The sequence below is a fragment of the Kickxella alabastrina genome, assembly GCF_025024165.1.
Source record: "Kickxella alabastrina strain RSA 675 chromosome Unknown BX661scaffold_2, whole genome shotgun sequence".
Classification (NCBI taxonomy): domain Eukaryota; kingdom Fungi; phylum Kickxellomycota; class Kickxellomycetes; order Kickxellales; family Kickxellaceae; genus Kickxella; species Kickxella alabastrina.
The window spans coordinates 683,343-700,398 of record NW_026251473.1 but is presented as its reverse complement, the minus strand read 5'-3'; the positions used below and the strand labels follow the sequence as shown (position 1 = coordinate 700,398).

The 17,056-nt window shown below is 50.4% G+C and overlaps 7 protein-coding genes and 1 non-coding gene across 8 annotated transcripts; 4 read left to right on the top strand and 4 right to left on the bottom strand.

Annotated features, from left to right (window-relative positions):
- Positions 1-4: 4 nt before the first annotated feature.
- Positions 5-818, bottom strand: BX661DRAFT_176909 (P-loop containing nucleoside triphosphate hydrolase protein). The gene has a single exon (XM_051534515.1). It carries the CDS (start codon positions 742-744, stop codon positions 187-189), a length of 558 nt encoding a protein of 185 aa, XP_051394667.1. The 5' UTR covers positions 745-818; the 3' UTR covers positions 5-186.
- A 234-nt stretch (positions 819-1,052) lies between these two features.
- BX661DRAFT_176907 (elongation factor Tu family protein) lies at positions 1,053-3,456 on the top strand. The gene has a single exon (XM_051534514.1). The coding sequence runs from the start codon at positions 1,105-1,107 to the stop codon at positions 3,283-3,285; it is 2,181 nt and encodes a 726-aa protein (XP_051394666.1). The 5' UTR covers positions 1,053-1,104; the 3' UTR covers positions 3,286-3,456.
- Positions 3,457-3,633: 177 nt separating this feature from the next.
- Positions 3,634-5,490, top strand: BX661DRAFT_176905 (methyltransferase TRM13-domain-containing protein). Its single transcript, XM_051534513.1, has one exon. The coding sequence runs from the start codon at positions 3,692-3,694 to the stop codon at positions 5,402-5,404; it is 1,713 nt and encodes a 570-aa protein (XP_051394665.1). The 5' UTR covers positions 3,634-3,691; the 3' UTR covers positions 5,405-5,490.
- Positions 5,491-5,912: 422 nt separating this feature from the next.
- Positions 5,913-7,000, top strand: BX661DRAFT_176904 (uncharacterized protein). The gene has a single exon (XM_051534512.1). The coding sequence runs from the start codon at positions 6,058-6,060 to the stop codon at positions 6,910-6,912; it is 855 nt and encodes a 284-aa protein (XP_051394664.1). The 5' UTR covers positions 5,913-6,057; the 3' UTR covers positions 6,913-7,000.
- A 327-nt stretch (positions 7,001-7,327) lies between these two features.
- BX661DRAFT_t7 lies at positions 7,328-7,428 on the top strand. The gene has a single exon. It is a non-coding gene; the product is annotated as a tRNA-Thr (tRNA).
- Positions 7,429-7,433: 5 nt separating this feature from the next.
- Positions 7,434-9,076, bottom strand: BX661DRAFT_176903 (uncharacterized protein). The gene has a single exon (XM_051534511.1). It carries the CDS (start codon positions 8,782-8,784, stop codon positions 7,477-7,479), a length of 1,308 nt encoding a protein of 435 aa, XP_051394663.1. The 5' UTR covers positions 8,785-9,076; the 3' UTR covers positions 7,434-7,476.
- A 619-nt stretch (positions 9,077-9,695) lies between these two features.
- Positions 9,696-10,427, bottom strand: BX661DRAFT_196014 (uncharacterized protein; the record flags this gene model as incomplete). The annotated part of the gene is made up of 1 exon (XM_051538010.1): positions 9,696-10,427. The coding sequence occupies one exon, from the start codon at positions 10,425-10,427 to the stop codon at positions 9,696-9,698; it is 732 nt and encodes a 243-aa protein (XP_051394662.1).
- Positions 10,428-11,469: 1,042 nt separating this feature from the next.
- On the bottom strand, positions 11,470-16,258 carry BX661DRAFT_176900 (fungal-specific transcription factor domain-containing protein). The gene has a single exon (XM_051534510.1). It carries the CDS (start codon positions 16,108-16,110, stop codon positions 11,614-11,616), a length of 4,497 nt encoding a protein of 1,498 aa, XP_051394661.1. The 5' UTR covers positions 16,111-16,258; the 3' UTR covers positions 11,470-11,613.
- Between the last annotated feature and the right edge of the window lie 798 nt (positions 16,259-17,056).

Below are 17,056 nucleotides of genomic sequence, written 5' to 3'. Positions count from 1 at the left end.
GTCTATTCAACCATTCTAAAATGACAACCTAAAATCCCATTTGGTTCCAGAAAAAACACATTCGTTTGTTTATTTCTCGAGTAGAGATTTAAATATCTGATATTTACCGTAAAATTTCCATCTTGTATGTATTGAGCTTCTAAACGCGCATGTCGCAGTTCAGCAAAAATCTGATCAAAATTGAATTTACTGGATGTGCTGGTGCTCCTCCCGGAACCGCTCCACAAGTACAGCAATCTTTTCGACATTCGTCTCCATATCATCCACTGTGTTGCTGTCCAGCACTAGCACAACATCCTCTTGGTACGACTCCAAGGCCTCGTCCAAAACGACCCGCATGATCTCGCTTTCAACATTCTCATTGATCTTATTAGCCTTGTATCCACGGCCCTCCAGCCGGTCGTACACGTTCTTGGTATCTGCTCTCAGTACAACGACGAGATCAAACCACCTCTCGGGGAAGAACCCGCATGTGTGGAAGTCAACGCATATGCCGCCTGCAGCCATCATGCTCTCCATCTCGTCAACCACCTTGTCTTCGTTCAGCCAGTATGTGTCAAAGTCTTCGTTGTATCCGTCGTGTAGGTTGCGCTCCTTGACAAGGTCTCCGACAGTTACCTTTTCGAGTCCCGCTGCCAGCGCTACCATCTCGGAGGTCGTTGTCTTTCCCGTGCCCGGTGTCCCGGTTATCAGGATGTTTGGGCTTCTGCGGGGAGGGCTGGTCGGTATGACGTTGCTGTTCATTTTTATTTTGCAAGTAGTATTTACAGATAGCTAAAAAAAGGGGTGTGAATTCAATTGAGTTTGAAGGAAACAAAAAGAATTTCGGTAATTCGTCAACCTGAAAGCAAACAGCCGCATGAGCAAAATCTAAAAAAAAAATTGGTCCTGATCGATCAAGTTTCTGAATTCGATCAGTATTATCAAACCGTCTCTTCAGCAAATTACGCTAATTTTTCATGCATTGTTCGCGTGGGCGATGGTTCTCCGCAATGGGAAAACAGCGAAATATCTTATCTTAAATGTTCTGACTTTTTCTTCTTCTTGATCATCCACAACACACATTGGTCAACCTGCTCTCCTATTTCTTAACCTCTAAAAGTCATGCAGTCGGTTCTTCGCATTTCAGGCCGTCGACTGACACGGTCTGCCTTTTCCAGCAGAAATATTGCTACAAAGCTGCAAACCGATCGCAGACTGTCAAGCATAGCGGCGACAGCCATTGGAAGCAGCATCCTGTCACCCAAGCTGAGCAAGGCACGGGTGGTCCCTGATCTCCCGCGGACACTGTCGTCCGCTGCCCGCGCTTACTCGACGCCCGCAGCGGCCACATCACGGTCTTCCGCGTCAGAATTGGTTGACTCTATTGATCTGGGCGACATGATCCCCATGGATCGGATTCGCAACGTCGGCATTATTGCGCACGTCGACCACGGAAAGACCACCCTCGTTGACTGTCTCCTCAAGCAGTCGGGCGCCCTGTCAGGCTCCACTGCCATGCAGGAGACTCGCGTCATGGACTCCAACGTCATAGAAAAAGAGCGCGGAATCACCATTCTATCAAAGGTCACGTCGCTCGTCTACAAGGACCACCGCATCAACATTATTGATACACCCGGGCATGCCGACTTTGGCGGTGAGGTTGAGCGTATCCTGTCCATGGTCGACAGCGTTGTCTTGGTTGTTGATGCCACAGAGGGCGCTATGGCCCAGACCAAGTTTGTGCTAACCAAAGCCCTGTCGCGCGGCCTCAACCCACTTGTAGTGCTCAACAAGGTTGATCGTCCGACTAGTCGCCCTGACGAGGTCGACTCTGAGCTTCTGGAGCTCTTCATGGCCCTGGGCGCCTCAGACGAGCAGACCGCATACGAGATCTTGTATGCATCGGCAAAAGAGGGCTGGTGCACAGACAGCCTTGACAAGGTGGCTGACTTTGTCGCCGCCACAAACAAGGGACAAAAGGCCGATGGAAACATGGTTCCGCTTTTTGACGCCATTGTCGCCCGTGTGCCGCCGCCAACGGGCCAGCGCGAAGCGGCGCCCTTCTCGATGCTTGTCACGCAGCTCGAGGCCAACCCGTATCTCGGCAAGTGCGCGCTGGGCCGCATCACCAGCGGTATTGTGCGCGTGGGCGACCGTATCCGCGTTTTGGAGCCCGGCACTAGCGTGGTTAAGGAGGAGGGCAAGGTCACCAAGCTGTTCCTCCGCAGCGGCGTGCAGCAGGTCGAGATGGCGCAGGCCGGCGCCGGCGATGTCGTCTCTATCAGCGGCGTCCCCAGCGTCAGCGTCAACTCGACAATCGGCGGTCCCGAGATCACTGAAGCCCTGGAGTTTATCCCTGTTGATCCGCCAACTATCTCTGTGACTTTCTCCGTCAACGACTCGCCCCTGGCCGGCCGGGAGGGCAGCCAATTGACCTCCGGCATGATCCGCGAGCGCCTGCGCCGCGAGGCCGAGACCAACGTCGCTCTTCAAATTGTTGACGACGGAAAGTCTGAGGCTCTGGAGGTCCGGGGCCGCGGTGAGCTCCAGTTGTCCGTTCTCATTGAGACCATGCGCCGCGAGGGCTTTGAGCTTTCTGTAACCCCTCCACGCGTCCTCTTCAAGCGTGATCCAGAGAATAAGCGCTCTATCCTCGAGCCCTTTGAGGAAATCACCATTGACGTCGACCACCAGACCTCGGGCATTGTCATTGAGAAGCTAACCAAGCGCAAGGGCGAGCTCAAGTCGTTTACAGATGTTGCTGATAAGGCGCGCTTGGTCTTCCATATCCCGACACGCGGTCTTCTGGGATACGCCTCGGAGTTCAAGAACGATACCCACGGTACGGGTGTCATGAACCACGCGTTCCTGCGCTACGGTGAGTATGTCGGTGCTTTTGAGAAGACTCGCAAGTCCAGTATGGTCTGCTTGTCGGCCGGTACCGCCACGTCGTACGCCCTCAACATGATCGAGGCGCGTGGCCGCCTGTTTGTCCGCAATGGCGACGATGTCTACCCGGGAATGGTTGTCGGTGAGCTTAGCAAGGATGGCACTGATTTGGAGGTCAATCCAACCAAGGCCAAGCAGCTGACTAATATCCGTGCAGCCGGAAAGGACGAAGCCATCCGCTTGACCCCCGTCAAGTCGTGGACCCTGGAGGAGGCCATTGCATACATTAACCCTGACGAGGCTATCGAGGTTACGCCCACGCAGATCCGCCTTCGCAAGCAGATCATGGATCCCACCAAGCGCAAGCAGCTTTCGCGGAAACGTGTGAGTGACATTGACGAGCTGCTGGACTAGAGAAACATGCCTAGACTTAACACATTTTGCACTATATTTGACGAGTGTCCGACCCTGTTTTTCATACATGTATAATGCGTCAATATTTTAAAACTGGCTGGTGCCTTCAGAGCCCATGATAATCAATGCAATATAATGTCATTCCGTATACACACTTTCACTCTTTTCCAGAAATAATTTTTTTAAAAAGATTCGACCACTGTAAAAAAAATCCTCAAACATTGAGAATTTTAAAGTTAGGAGGTAGTAAAACACAATTTCAGATATTTGCAGTCTCATTTTTTCAATGTCCCAAAATACTCGAGCCAGTGCGCGCCGATCGAGGCACAGCACTGAAGCCAAAGAAAAACGTTGGTTGACTATCAAATCGTCTCTTCTCACGACTTTGTTTTAAAATTTTAGAAATATGAGTACATCGCCCAGTGCACATCATCAGCATCAGCATCAGCCCAAGCGCGCAAAAGCGGGTACTACCGACAAGCAGACTGCCGCGGCGATAGGCAAAGCAGCTGCTCCCAGGATTACTGCGCAGCCTCCAGTTAAGGGCGACAACCGCTGTCATTTTTTTGTGGTAAATAAAGGCCGATATTGCCCGTTCATGACAAAAAACAACAGCAAGTATTGCGGCGAGCACATGGTGGTCAGCGATTCAAAGAGCGCCAGCATCCCCGAACGCGTCCCCTGTCCCTATGATCCATCCCACTCCGTTGATCTGCACAAATTGAAGAAACACATGAGCTCCTTGTGCAACGCTCGTCCGCCAGATGAGCGCCCAGCTTATACACTGCCGGACTGCAACATTACACTTTTGCCGTCAGGATACGCCGAGGGATTGTTTAGCAAGTGTGGGCAGATGTGGAGCGAGGAGGGACTGGCAAAGGCTGATGCCCGGCTGATGGTCAAGCCAGGTGAGCAGATCTACATGGGCGGGGTTTCGAGAACCTTTGGTGAATTGGCATCTTTGTCGGAAAATCCCAAAGCAAAGCCTGGAAACACCCTCGATGAGCAAACTGTCAGCCGGCTGCTCAAGCCTGTGGTGCTCTCATATTTGCGCTCGGTCGGTGCGCTGCAGCTAACTGAAAACAATATCGCCACAGAACAGTCGCTCAAGGATCTGCTCGAGCTTGTCCGTCCGTCGCAGGAGTTCCCTATGGAAATTTGCACTCACCCGTCGGTCGATGAGCGCAAGCACAGAAAGATCAACCCCAAGCACACGCTGCAGCAGTCGTCCCTAATTGGTCACTTGGAACAACACAATCTTTTGGATCCCAAGTACGCGTTTGTGGAGTTTGGTGCTGGAAAGGGCGAGCTTTCTGTATACGTGCACGCAGCGCTGGCTAAGAAGCAAGCTGAGGCTGAATTGGAAAGCAGCAGCATATTTCTTGTGGACCGAAAAAACTTTCGCCAAAAATTCAACATTGACGAGCCGGACCGTGCGCCCAGTGGCACCACTGATGCGACATCTGATTGCGACAAGCACCAAAGCCATGCCCGCCGCCAATTCCAGCGAATTTACATTGATATCCGGGACCTCAACCTGGCCAGCGTCGAGGGGCTGCAAATCACTGACCCATCGACTGGCAAGGTCACCTTGCGCCCAATTGTTGCCTACTCAAAGCACCTGTGCGGTGCAGCGACGGATCTGACCATCAAGTGCATTGAGCGGTACCAGCAGGCCGGAGGTCACGTAGCTGGTGTTGCCATTGCCCTGTGCTGCCACCATGTGTGCAAGTACTCAATGTTCGTCGACCACACGTACCTTTCCAAGGCGACAACCTCGCATTCCGCAGCCGATTTAGGCCAATGGTGCGACACCCAGAGGGACGAGTTCAGGCATCTGGCCACCATGTCGAGCTGGGCGATAAACTCGCCAGCTCCTCCTGCATCCTCTGCGCCAAACTCGGAATTAGATAAAGCGGTCGCCGCCGCGCACTACTCTGGGCTCACGCATAGCCAGCGTGTTTGTGCTGGACATGCAGTGAAGCGCTTCTTGGACATTGGGCGAGCAGAGTACATGCGCTACCAGTTGCGTATGGATAGCGTTGGGCTTGTTTATTACACAACGCGCATTGCGTCGCCAGAAAACCTTGCTCTTCTAGCGACCAAGCTGGAAGCGTAAACGGTTTATTTGTATTCTATTTATAAGTGAAGCTCAAGTTTCAAAATACGCTAATATGCAAAGTAAAAAATACAAATACAAATACAGAATATGCAACCCTGAGCTTGAGTGTATCGAGCTTGGGGTTAGAATGCGCGTGCGTGTACATATGCATATTTGGATACATGTGCAGATTGGCTGGCTGTGGATGGGATCGGCTGTGTTGGCACATGCACCTGTTACTAGGCGCACCATGCTTCGAAATAACAAAAAACGAAAGTGACAAGTTCTATTTTAAACGCTTTGTTTTGCTTTGTAGTCTGTCTCTGCAGCGTGCATGCATGTTTCCTTTTGAGGGGTTCAAATAAGTGTCGACAAAAATGGCACCAGAGGTACGAAAATAAACATGTGCAAATCCTTCATTTCCACATTGCAAGCGGTTTGTTGAGCGAGACCGTTTTCTATGAAGAAATCCAGTGCTGGAGCATTGCTGCAATACCTGTAAGATTCTTATAATACAAAACAGCAACCACGCCATCAATACAATTCATTTATTTTCTCTTCTCTTCTCCCCTCTTAACCCTACGTCTTCCCTTCCCAAAAAACTTTCTTTTTCACGCAAACACACCTACACACTCTCTTTTACGTACCTCCCTGACGCCACTTACACAATAATGAAGTTCTCTGTTTCTACTTTCGCTCTGTGCGCTGTGCTGGCCGCCGCTGCCGTCAAGGCCCAGGATGCTGGCGTCATTGATGATGGTTCTGGCTCGCTCGATAACGGTGAACTCGACGATGGCCTTCTTGGTGGTGACTTGATCGGCGATGCTCTGGTCATTGTCAACACCAAAGCCCCAGTTGTCGCCCCCACCTCTACTCAGGCAGCCGTTTTGGCCCCGTCCACCATTCCTGACAGCAATGACAACAGTGTTGTCAACATCAAGCCCAAGGCTAATGAGGCAACCATCTCTACCACTATTTCTGCTCCTGCTGTCGTGGACACCGCAAAATCCACACCTATCTCCGACAATGTCCCTGCTGTCGCTGATACCGCTAGCTCCAATAGCTCTAGCTTGAGCGAGGACGCCGAGGTCGGTGTTATCAACGACAGCGCCATTGTTATCTCTGCCGAAGCCAGTGCCTCGGAGAGCAGCACCGCTGTCAAGGATACCACTACTGTTGTCGAGGATACCACTGCTGCCGTCGAGGATACCACTGCCGTTATCGAGAATACCACTGCCGCTGTTGAGGACACCACTGCTACTGTCAAGGCCACCACTGCTGAAGTTCCTGATATCGCCTCTGAAGCCTCTGAGGAGGAGCTTGACTCTGGCCTTCCCGACAACGAGGTGAGCGATGCCAGCGAGGAAAAGTCTAGCAGCAGCATCAAGGCCAGCTCTAGCAAGAAGCCTGCTTCTTCCTCCCATGACGAGGATGATGAGTCCAGCAGCAGCAGCACTGGAACCATTATCCCTGCTCTGTCACTTACAACCCTGCTTATTGCCGGTGTGTCCAGCATGCTTTTTTAAACAGTCAAACCATGCTCTTGGTAGTGCCAATTCTATTTGAGTTAATATATCAAAAGCGTTCTTTATTGTTATCCAACGCCAAAGCGCGAAAAAGTGAACTCCAATTGTTTTTTTGTAATTCGGCAAAGTGTAGCTTTTGTTACTGCAGTTGCAACTGACAGAGCCGTAGTAGAGAATGGTCTGAGCTCAAAGTACTATCTGGGTATCAAACATTAATACTTAAAACCCTGTACGGCTAAAGTTTAATGCTTGGGGTTTTTTATTTAATTAAAAAAGCGTTTAACAATTCAAAGCACAAAGCAACTCAATTGCCTCAACAAATAGCTTATGAATTTATACTAAGGGAATTTACTTCAGATTAAACATTGCTAATTAGCTCTAAAAATCCAAGCTCAGCAGTGGTTCGATGTAAAAAGCCTGCTTGGCCAAGTGGTAAGGCGTCAGTCTTGTACTTGTTATGCTCACGTGTAACTGCAAAAAAACTGAAGAGCGCTGGTTCGATCCCGGCAGTAGGCATACTATTTTTGCAACATAATTTTTATTTATTTTTTGTTACGCTAAATTTTAAATGCTTTTCGTTTCTTCGTCGTCGTATGCAGGCATGTCGACCAGCAAAAACTGCGCCCGGTCGAATCCCGAGCTCTTGATAATAATCTCGGAACCGGGTATTACGTTTTGCAGGTGGATGCTGTCCCCACCACTGAGCTGGATGGATCCAGGCAGCATCAGGCATGCGCCGCTATCCTTGGCTGTTCCGATTTTGTTAAAGTCGCTGAGCAAATGGATAAATACACTGCGCGTCTTGCCCGGCTTGAGAACATTCGGCTGTGGCACTTGCTTGTTTTGATTTTGGCAGTGGCGGTACCCATGCTTTTTACCCTTGTGACTACAGCGACTCTTCTGGTTGTTATCGTCAGCGGCGTAGCTGGGCGCCTTGTGTGCTGTCGATATGGTGGCCACGCGGCGGATGTTTGGAAACTCAAATATGGGCGGCTCCTTGGCGCTTTTGGCAGCCGACTGCGCAGTGTAGCACACGCTAGCACATGGTATAAGGCGACAGACATAGACGTAGACATCGCTGTCGAGCTCGAACACCGGGTTGCCCTGGCCCGCAGAGAGCATGGGCAGCTCTGCCAGCTCATTACCGCCATTATGAAACGTGGTGAAGTCAGGACTGGGTGCAGCGAGCAGACACATGCGATTGAGGCGCTCTGTCGGCGGAATGTGCATTGACTGCACCCATGCCTGCGTCAGCGGCATGCTGGCCTTAATCCACAGTTCGGCACCCATGCATCCTGCACTCTTGTCGTCAATATGAGCTTTGCGCCTAACTCCCGTACCCGCATAAAGGCACTGCACGTAATGCTTTGCCGTCGTCCTGTTGACATCCGAGCCGCCGCAGGATATAGTGCCTGATATCATGTTGGCGTTGACAAAACTAAAAACAAAGATGCCGCTGATTTTGTCCCTGGATAGCGACCCATGTTTGGAAAACCACGCCTCATATATGGCCTTGATTCTGCCCAGCCCTTTGTCCTCCAGCGGCAGCATGGCGTCCTCAGAAAGCGCGGTTTTGTAAATGTGCACAGCTCCGGTGTTCAAAAACATCCTCGTGTTGCTGTTGTAGGACTCATAGCTGGCGTATGGTAGGGGCGGGGCAAATATCGAGCACTGTTGCATTGCCGAGCGTCTTCTGGCACAGTCTGCATCGCACCGCGACTTTTGTATGAGCGCTTTGTTGGATTTTTCGAGATTTTTGGTCGATGTGGGGTTTTTGTTTTTAGTTTTAAAAACTGAAGAATTGCTGCCAATGCTGCTGCCGCTGTTATCAATGTTGAAAAGCGACCGAATATAACACATTAACCGTCCCATAGGTAAGGTCTACTGCTGCTTGGTAAAAAATTAAGGTAAAGTTGGTAACTAGAAAATACAGAAAGTCTTCAAAATGCGCGAATACAAAAAAATATATATGTACAACCGGAACGACAATAAAATTGTCGAAATAAAGTTTAAAATATATATGAACCGTAAGAGTTTGTTAGCTAGAAGCTTAGAGAGACAAAGAAAGCAAGAGAAAGAGGTAGAGAGAATAAATGTAAAAGCGAGAGCAGAAGGGTCTCCTGAAATATAGTTCGTTTGATCACTTGTGTTCCAGGCACAGTCAAATATTTTTTATTTTATTTTATTTTATTGCTATGGCCGTGTGATTGGTAATAATCTAAGCAAACAAAAAATAGTGTGGTTTGCTTGCAGCACAAATTGCAAATCCAAAGTTTTTGCAGCAGGTGATATTCGTGATATTTTTCTTTTTTTCCGCTGTTGCCACCAAAATAACTAAATAGTGGAAGAAAAATAAAACATATCGCAATTACCTCAATACCAGCAAACAAAACAAAAAAGATTTATGCAGGGCGCACGGTTCGACTTTTTTTTTTTTGGGATGGCCGAGACTACACAATCCGATTAGCTGACACAAATTCAATTCACTTAAAATAAAGGCGGGAAGTAAAAAAAATGAAATATGATTCGAAGGTTTTTAAGTGTTAAAGATCCAGAACTCTGGGAGGTTTTTTTTGCCGCGTGCGGCCAACTTTTTTTGTTTTGTTTAGGCTATCACTTCCCCCCAATCCATAAAACTACAATAGGTTTTATGTTGTTATTTTGCGATCCAAGAGTGCACGTTTCTCGGGTAAAATGTATTTGTGGACACCCAAAGCTTTTATATTAGTGGTTGTCATCACAATATATCCCAAAAAAAAAGAAACAAAGAAACAGCGTTTTTTTTACTTGACTGCCCGGTCATGGGCAAAAGTAGAGACAAACTCCATCGTGTCTGTCGAAATAGTGTCATGCGATGGATCAGCGGGTGCCCCAGCAGAGCTGGCGTGATCAGCCTGGTGGTGGTGGCCATGCCGTGTTAGGCGCTTGGGGTTGAGCTTGCGGCAGGCAGACTTTAGCTTGGATGAAAGCTCCCGCACAGGCGATGTCTGACCGACTGCTGCTCCTGCTGCTGACAAGGACGAGCCACCACCATTGCTGCTTCCATCATTGCGATATGTATTGGATCCTATCAGCGTGCGCTGCCTCCGCATTTGATATCGACTAAGCGTCCCAGAAGGCAGAAGCCCGTGTTTGCTGCCTCTCAATGAGCTCCCGACCATTGTGGCGCTACGCGGATGCTTGCCGGACACTTCCTCCATCCGGTTCTGGGTATCGTCTTCCTCGTCGTCGTGGATATCATAGTTCTTGTATACCATCGAGTATTGGCTTTGCCTATTGCTGTGCTTCCCCAGCTGCTGCGACAGCCGATCGGGGTCAATCCGGCACGCTGCGCCTTGGCCCATGGGCAGGAGAGGCGACTCGCACCTGCTGGGATACGACTCTGCAGTGTCGGCTATGGATGTGACCTCAGCTGTGTGGTCCTTTCCTTGGCTGCAAGAGCTGGCTGATGCTACTGTGTGCAAATCAACGTTGTTGCCGCGGCTGGCATCGGAAGCCTCGCTGTGTCTGTGCATGGTTTGGGGGTGGGGGGTATATGGCGTTGAAAGTGTAGAAAAGATATAGGAATATTGAAATAGTAAAGCGCCCAAAAGTGGAAAATAATAATGAACAAGAATACTAGACGAAATTAAAGTGAGACGAGATGTAGTGCAGACGAAATGATGTGTATTTTTTGTCACTCGTGGCGAATGCACATATTTGTTAGGTTAATCCCAAAAAAAGAACAATACAAGGGGGAAAATGGCTGAGCTGCGCAGATTATAAACTCATGTGTGGAGTAAAATAAAAAAATGATGAAACAACAAGCGGGCAGACAAAAAGAAATAAAAATTCGATATGTCGCGTGGTCAAATTTGGGAGGGGATAGGAGAAAAGACAAGGAGAGTGATGAAAATAAGCTAAATATTTTTCAAGCAAATAAAAAACTGAAGAGAAAAAAGAAAGAAGCATGTCTTAAACATGCCAAGCCTTATATACGGAAGTAGTGATAACGCATTGCAAGAAGAAGCAAACATAAACGAACAGCTAACAGGAGGGGAAAGAAAAATAGGAAGCAAAATATAACATTATCTAGCTTGCTTCTTTCTGAAAGGTCCCAGTGGTCATCCAACACTTCCCACTCACAAAAAGAGCATAAAAACAGGAATGAATGGACAAAAAGCATCGCATTTGCCATGCAATCATCTCGCTCACTCCTTGCGCAAAAAGAATAGAAAATATATGGCACCCAATTAAACTCATTGAAATCCCCATCATTTTAATGCGCATTGCCTCCGCCACCAAATAACAAAAAGACAACAGTCAATATCAAAAACCCCAAATAATGGAAAATTAAAAAGAGCAACAATTTTTTTTGTGAAAACAAAAATATGACAAACTTTGTTTTCACAGATCTTCATTCTTTGTGCCAAATGAAAACCACTTTGCACTGCATTTCTGGCGGAGCTGAATTTCAAATCAGCCTTTGTATTGCATTTTATTGAGTGGCATGCAGCAAAAAATAAATAGTGTCATCTTGACTCGCCAACAATAAGGAAGGACATAATAATAACAAGTCCGCAACAAAAAAGTATATATTGTTTTATTAATTGGGTTGTTGAATTCTAAAAATAAAACCAATTAATTAATTAATAGGGTGCGGTGCCCAAAATATCTTCAACCACCTTGCATCCTGCATCTGTACAGCTATTCATGCGGCACTCAAGGAAACTCGTTTGCAAGCTCAGCAGAAATATCGGTCGAAACCGGATCCTCGCCGCGCCAGGGACCATACACCGACATGTTGCGGAGCTTGCGTGCGCACAGCACAAAGTAGTCCACTTTCATCCAGTGCTTTTGCGACAGCCGCAGCGCCGTCATAACAATCTCCAGCCGATCCTGCATACGGCGAACATCGGCCAGCGTGCGCAACTGCGGCGCCGGAGAAAGGTCATCTGTGAAATCTGGAAGCAGCGACGTGTCCGCGCTCGGATCACCGCCGGTATCCGCGCCGTCATTAGCTGCCCCTGCTGCCCCTGCTGCCCCTGCTGCCCCTGCTGCTGCTGCTTCGTTTTGTACGGAGATTGACGAGCTGGGCAGGATAAAGTCGCCGCTCTCGCTGCCGCCCGTTTTCTTGCGCCGCGCCAGTATGTATGCTGACATTTTCGAGTGGTGCAGATACATGATCATCGTCTTAGCGGCCAGAAAGATAAAATACGATGTGTCTGGCAGCTGCATGCGGAACGGGTCTAAGGCACCCCCTGCGTCGCCACCATCCCCACCGGCGGCCTCATTGGAGGACTCAAAGTCAACCTCGCCCGCGCTGTCAGTGTCGATCTTAGGTGCACGCCTGCCGCCGCTGCCGCTCTTCGTGCTGCTAGTGCCCTTGTGTTTCCCTCGCTGTTGGCGCAATCCACCAGAACCCGCCGCGTGCTCATCCATGTCGCGGGCATTGGCGTTGGTCTCGATATGAATATTCGTATTCATGCTCGACGCGAGCGTGAGCTCGGCGCCCACCTGCTTCCTCGCACTGCTGGCCGACCTGACCACGGCCTCCAACAGGCGATGATTGGCAACCAGCAGCGGGTACGGCGGCGTCTCGTGCGAAAAGAATACCCTGACATCCTCGCCAACACTACGCTGCTGTATTTCAACCTGGTCCTCGGGGAACCGGCGCAGGTTAGACTCCGCATTGATCTTGGCCTTGATGGCATTAGGCGCATGCCAATCGGGCTTAATCATCGTGCGCAGGCCTGGGTTGCGGTGAGGACGCACCTGCCAGTGCGACTCAAGCAGGGACTCGATCTCGCACGCCTGCTGCACAACAACCGCCCAGCACTCCTGACCGTACGCATGCAGCGCCTGCATTACTTGGTCGCCGGGCTGGTTGGGCAAAAAGTGGCTGGTCATGGTCTGGCGCACAGCATCTCCGACCGCAGGGCTCCCGTCGGCATGCTTGATTTTGCGCTCGCGACGCGCCAGAGTTGCCTGCAGCTGCAGGACTGTCGACCGGTTCTGGATGAGCAGCGCGGCAAGCATAAACCGGTAGTTGGCGTACTCGACACGCTCGCAGCGGATCGCCTGATTCTCCTCGGTCGTGCGGTTGGAGCCCTCCTCGTGTTCGCGCAGCGGGAACATGACCTCGAGGTAGACGCGCCATTGCATCAGCTTGGCCTCGATGTCGGCAATTGTGATGCGCATCCGCTGGAAGCGCTCATCCCAGCCCAGCACCATGGGGCCGGGGGCGCCGCCGCCACCGCCGAGATCGACATAGTCATCGTAGCCAGGCCCAAACAGACTGTTGGGCATTAGCTGGCTCGGCCAGCGGCACGGGAAAAACAGCCGAAACAACGCCAGCCGTGCCTGCGTCATTTGCCCAATGACAATTGCTGTGTGTGCCTTCAGGTGAATGCGGTTCTTGCGCTGCCGTACGCTGACGAGCATGCTGGCAGCGCGGTTAGATGCCAGCGGCATATTCAACCTGCGTTGCGCCTCTGGTAGGGTTTCGCCGGCAGCTGGCGCAGCAGCACTGTCAAGCAGCTTTCCTTGTGATGCCTGGGTGCTTTGCTTTCTGCTCACTGGCTGGCTTGATGGCACGCTAGAGCTGGCGGCCATGTCGACGCGCAGACTGCCGCCGGCGTCAATATAGTACCGGCCCATATGCAGCAGCAGCCGCTCGTACTCGCCAGCGCGGCGCGGATCGGGCATCTCCCAAATAGCGTCACTGCAGGGCATATCTACCCAGCCTGCCTCGAGCGTGACCAGTGGCGGTGTGCCGCCAGCCAGCGTGTGCATGCGTTCAGACTCGAAAAGCACCCACCGCATGCGGCGCTCCAACTCGCGCTTAATCCACGACTCGCTGTTTAGCGCCGGCTTGCGCATCTCGCTGGCGTAGTTTGCCGGGCTCTGCATTGCTGTCAGTGAGGATATTGCTGATTCGTGGAGACCCAGATGTGATGTGTACGCGGGGAACTGGAATGCCTCGTCAGTCATATGCAGTTGCAGCTGGTTGAGCATGCGCACGGCTGTGCCCCAGTATGTTGTGCCTTCGAGCCAGTCGCCCGTGCCGAATTGATGCTCGGAGAGGAGATAGAGGGCCTGGATGATCTCGATTGTCGGCGCTCGTGTGGCCTCGGGAAGCATGACGCGGACGAGTTTTGCGTATCGCTTGCCGTACTCATATGGCCGCAGCCGTTGCTGGATACCCCTCAGTGGCTCGGCGGCCAAAAACGAGTAGTCGCTCGTGCTGGTCGCTAAATTGTTCGGCGCTGGCCCGTACCGAGCAGCGATTGCCTGCACTGCATGCCACAGCACTTTGTTGACGGTACCCTCGCGCACAGCTTTCTCAAAAGTGTGCCGGTGCAAGACCGGGTGCTGCGGGTGAAAAAACGTAAAGTACAACCGCATATGCTGCTCGACCAACAATAAAGACGTGTTACCTGCCAATGCATCATTACCTACTACTACTGCTGATTTTTTGTGCGGATTCGTCGCGCCTGCTTCATATTTCAAGTCGCTGTTGCCCCTGGGCGCGCCAGTTATGCCGGCCAGCAAAGCAGTGGCAGTATTTGCGAGCCCTACATCGGCACAGCCATTGGTGATGTCCCGGAGACCAATCGCCGGTGCAACATTCGCTGGCAAGGCAATCTGGTGGTTAGACAGGGCCTCGAGATATCCATGCCCGGCGCGACCCTCGCCTGACAACGACAACTCATCAGCACTGTCAGAATCCAACATATCCTGGTCGCTCACATGCGTGTCTTCAAAGGAGGCAGTGGCAAACTCACTGAGTCGCCGCCGCTTGCTGCGTTTTGGGAATCCAAGCTCATCATAGTTAGCAGCATCGCCGTGTCTGGTCCTAGTGTCATGATGGAATAATACGTAGTTGGCGTGTGGCCCGGATACTTTGCTGCCAGAGTTGCTAGACTGCACTGAGCCGGGCTCGGATGGTATTGACTGGCGGCCCCGCTTGCGGCTGCCCGAGGTGATGGGCTCGTATATGCACTCGAATTTTTTTGTCTGGCAGAAGCCGCACAACGGGCGCAGACCGTCACAACGGACCTTGCGGCGGCGGCACATTTTGCATGCCTGGTTGACCCTGGCCGGCGCAGCACTGCTGTGCTGAGAGTCGATTGCTGGGGCTGATGCTGGTGCCAATGTTGGCACTGCAAATTTGGTTGTATTAAGGCCACTACTGTTGCTGCCATTGCCACTGCCGCTGTTGTTGTTAGTGGCAAACAAGTGATTGGCTGAAAAGATCGGTGAGACTATCGGGTACGCTGGCTGAGGAATCGCGCCCAGCGTGGGAAACGCCAGCGGCAGATCAGCAAAGTTAGCCAGGCACCCAATCGCAGAAACGTCAAGCGTACCAGACATGGTGGTGTCTGGAATAAACCGATTAACGCTCGAGTAGTTTGGCACGCCCACCGTTGTGGCATCCATTTTGGCTAATGGCATGGCAATGCCTCCGCTGTACACTCCGTCTAGGTTCTGGATACCACCTATGCTCATATTATGCAGCACATTGTTGAAGATCCGTGTCCGCGCTGCACGCATATGTGCTGCCATCTGGCCCTGTGTATCCTGAGGAGAGGAATTCAAAGGTGCAGCCTGCTGTTCCTGCTGCTGCTGCTGCTGTTGTTGTGACGAATGGGGCGTCCCGATAAGGGATTGCAGAGGCCATTGTAAGTACGAATGATTGCTGGCCGAAATCCCTTGGATTGCGCTCGTCATGTGTGAAGGCGCAAGCGTGGCCTGGCTGCATACCAGCGAGGGTGCAGCCGTGTATGCCAATGGGTTGTTCCCCGTCATGCCATTGAGCAGAGCCATGTCCATGGGCAAGTCAAATGCCCCGGCGCTAGGGTTGTCTGCAGACACGGGTGTTGGTGCGGGCAGATCGAATGCGCAGCCTTTCATGCCCTGGGCTGCGTTTGGGTAGAACGAGTCAAACCTCGGACCCATCCCCAGCCCCATCCCCAGTCCCAGCGGTGTGTGGAAGTTGAATAGTGATGCCTGGTCGGTGAGCGGGAATGGGAAGTCCCCGCTAGTGGCAGTAAACGAGGTGCCGGACAAGGGCATATCAAATAGCCCAAGCTGCTGAAGTGACTGCTGCTGCTGCTGCTGCTGCTGTGGTTGTTGCTGCTGCTGCTGCTGCTCCCGCTGTTCATCCGCTGCGCCCATCGGAGCACGGGTACTGTACTGACCGTCTGGCCTTGACATAAAACAATAGGTTTTAAGAAAAAATGAAAAATAGATGTCTATTAATTAAAAGATATGCTGGGCTTTGACTTTTTGTTAAAAAGGCAAAGATAAAAAGAATGAAAAGGAAAAGGGGATGTTTGTCCTTTTTTGTTTGCTTTGTCTTTTTTTGCTATATTCTGCTTATCGGCCGAGTTCCACACATGCACGAATAGTATGTCGATTTTTTCGATTAAAAAGAGAGAACGAGTCACTTCACTTGACTTCGTTGTTCTCAGAGTTTTTTATTTTTTATTTTTAAGTTAGGGTGGGGGCAAATAAAAAATGGGCGACAATATAATATAATAGTTTATTTATCCAAATAGCTCTGGTTAGATATTTGCAACGCTATGAAAGCTTTTACCATGGGGTGGTGAATGGCCAGGGGCACATTAATTTGGGTATTCCTTGTCTCCCCCCCCTTTTTTTTACCAGGCTCAATGCAGACTCAATTTTAAATAAAAGAGAAACGAACCCGAGCAGTTAAGGAGTTTTTGGGGGTTTATTTTGCAGCTTTACCCCTCATGAAAGTCAACAATGGAGTGGATATACCTCCTGACCAAAAATGTAATTCTTAAACAAAGAGTGCATTTAATTTTGTGTTCTGGGAATAAAAAAGTAAACAGAATCTTTTTTGTGCTAATTTTTTTGCCTTCATAACATCATCCAGATAAATAAAAAAAACAAGTAGCAGCAAGCCAGCAAACATTCAGAGATGTTTTGGAGATCGATCGGTAAACTGGTTCATCAAAACTTGATGGCTGCGACAAAGTAAAAAAATATATATACTTTTGGTATATGCTCCAGTCAAGCCAAACCTAGCATGAAGAATAAAAAAATCGTTTTAATGGTGCGAAAATATGCCGGCGATTCATACTGACCCCAGCGATCAAATTTGGTCAATTGATGGAAAGGGACATGCTGATTG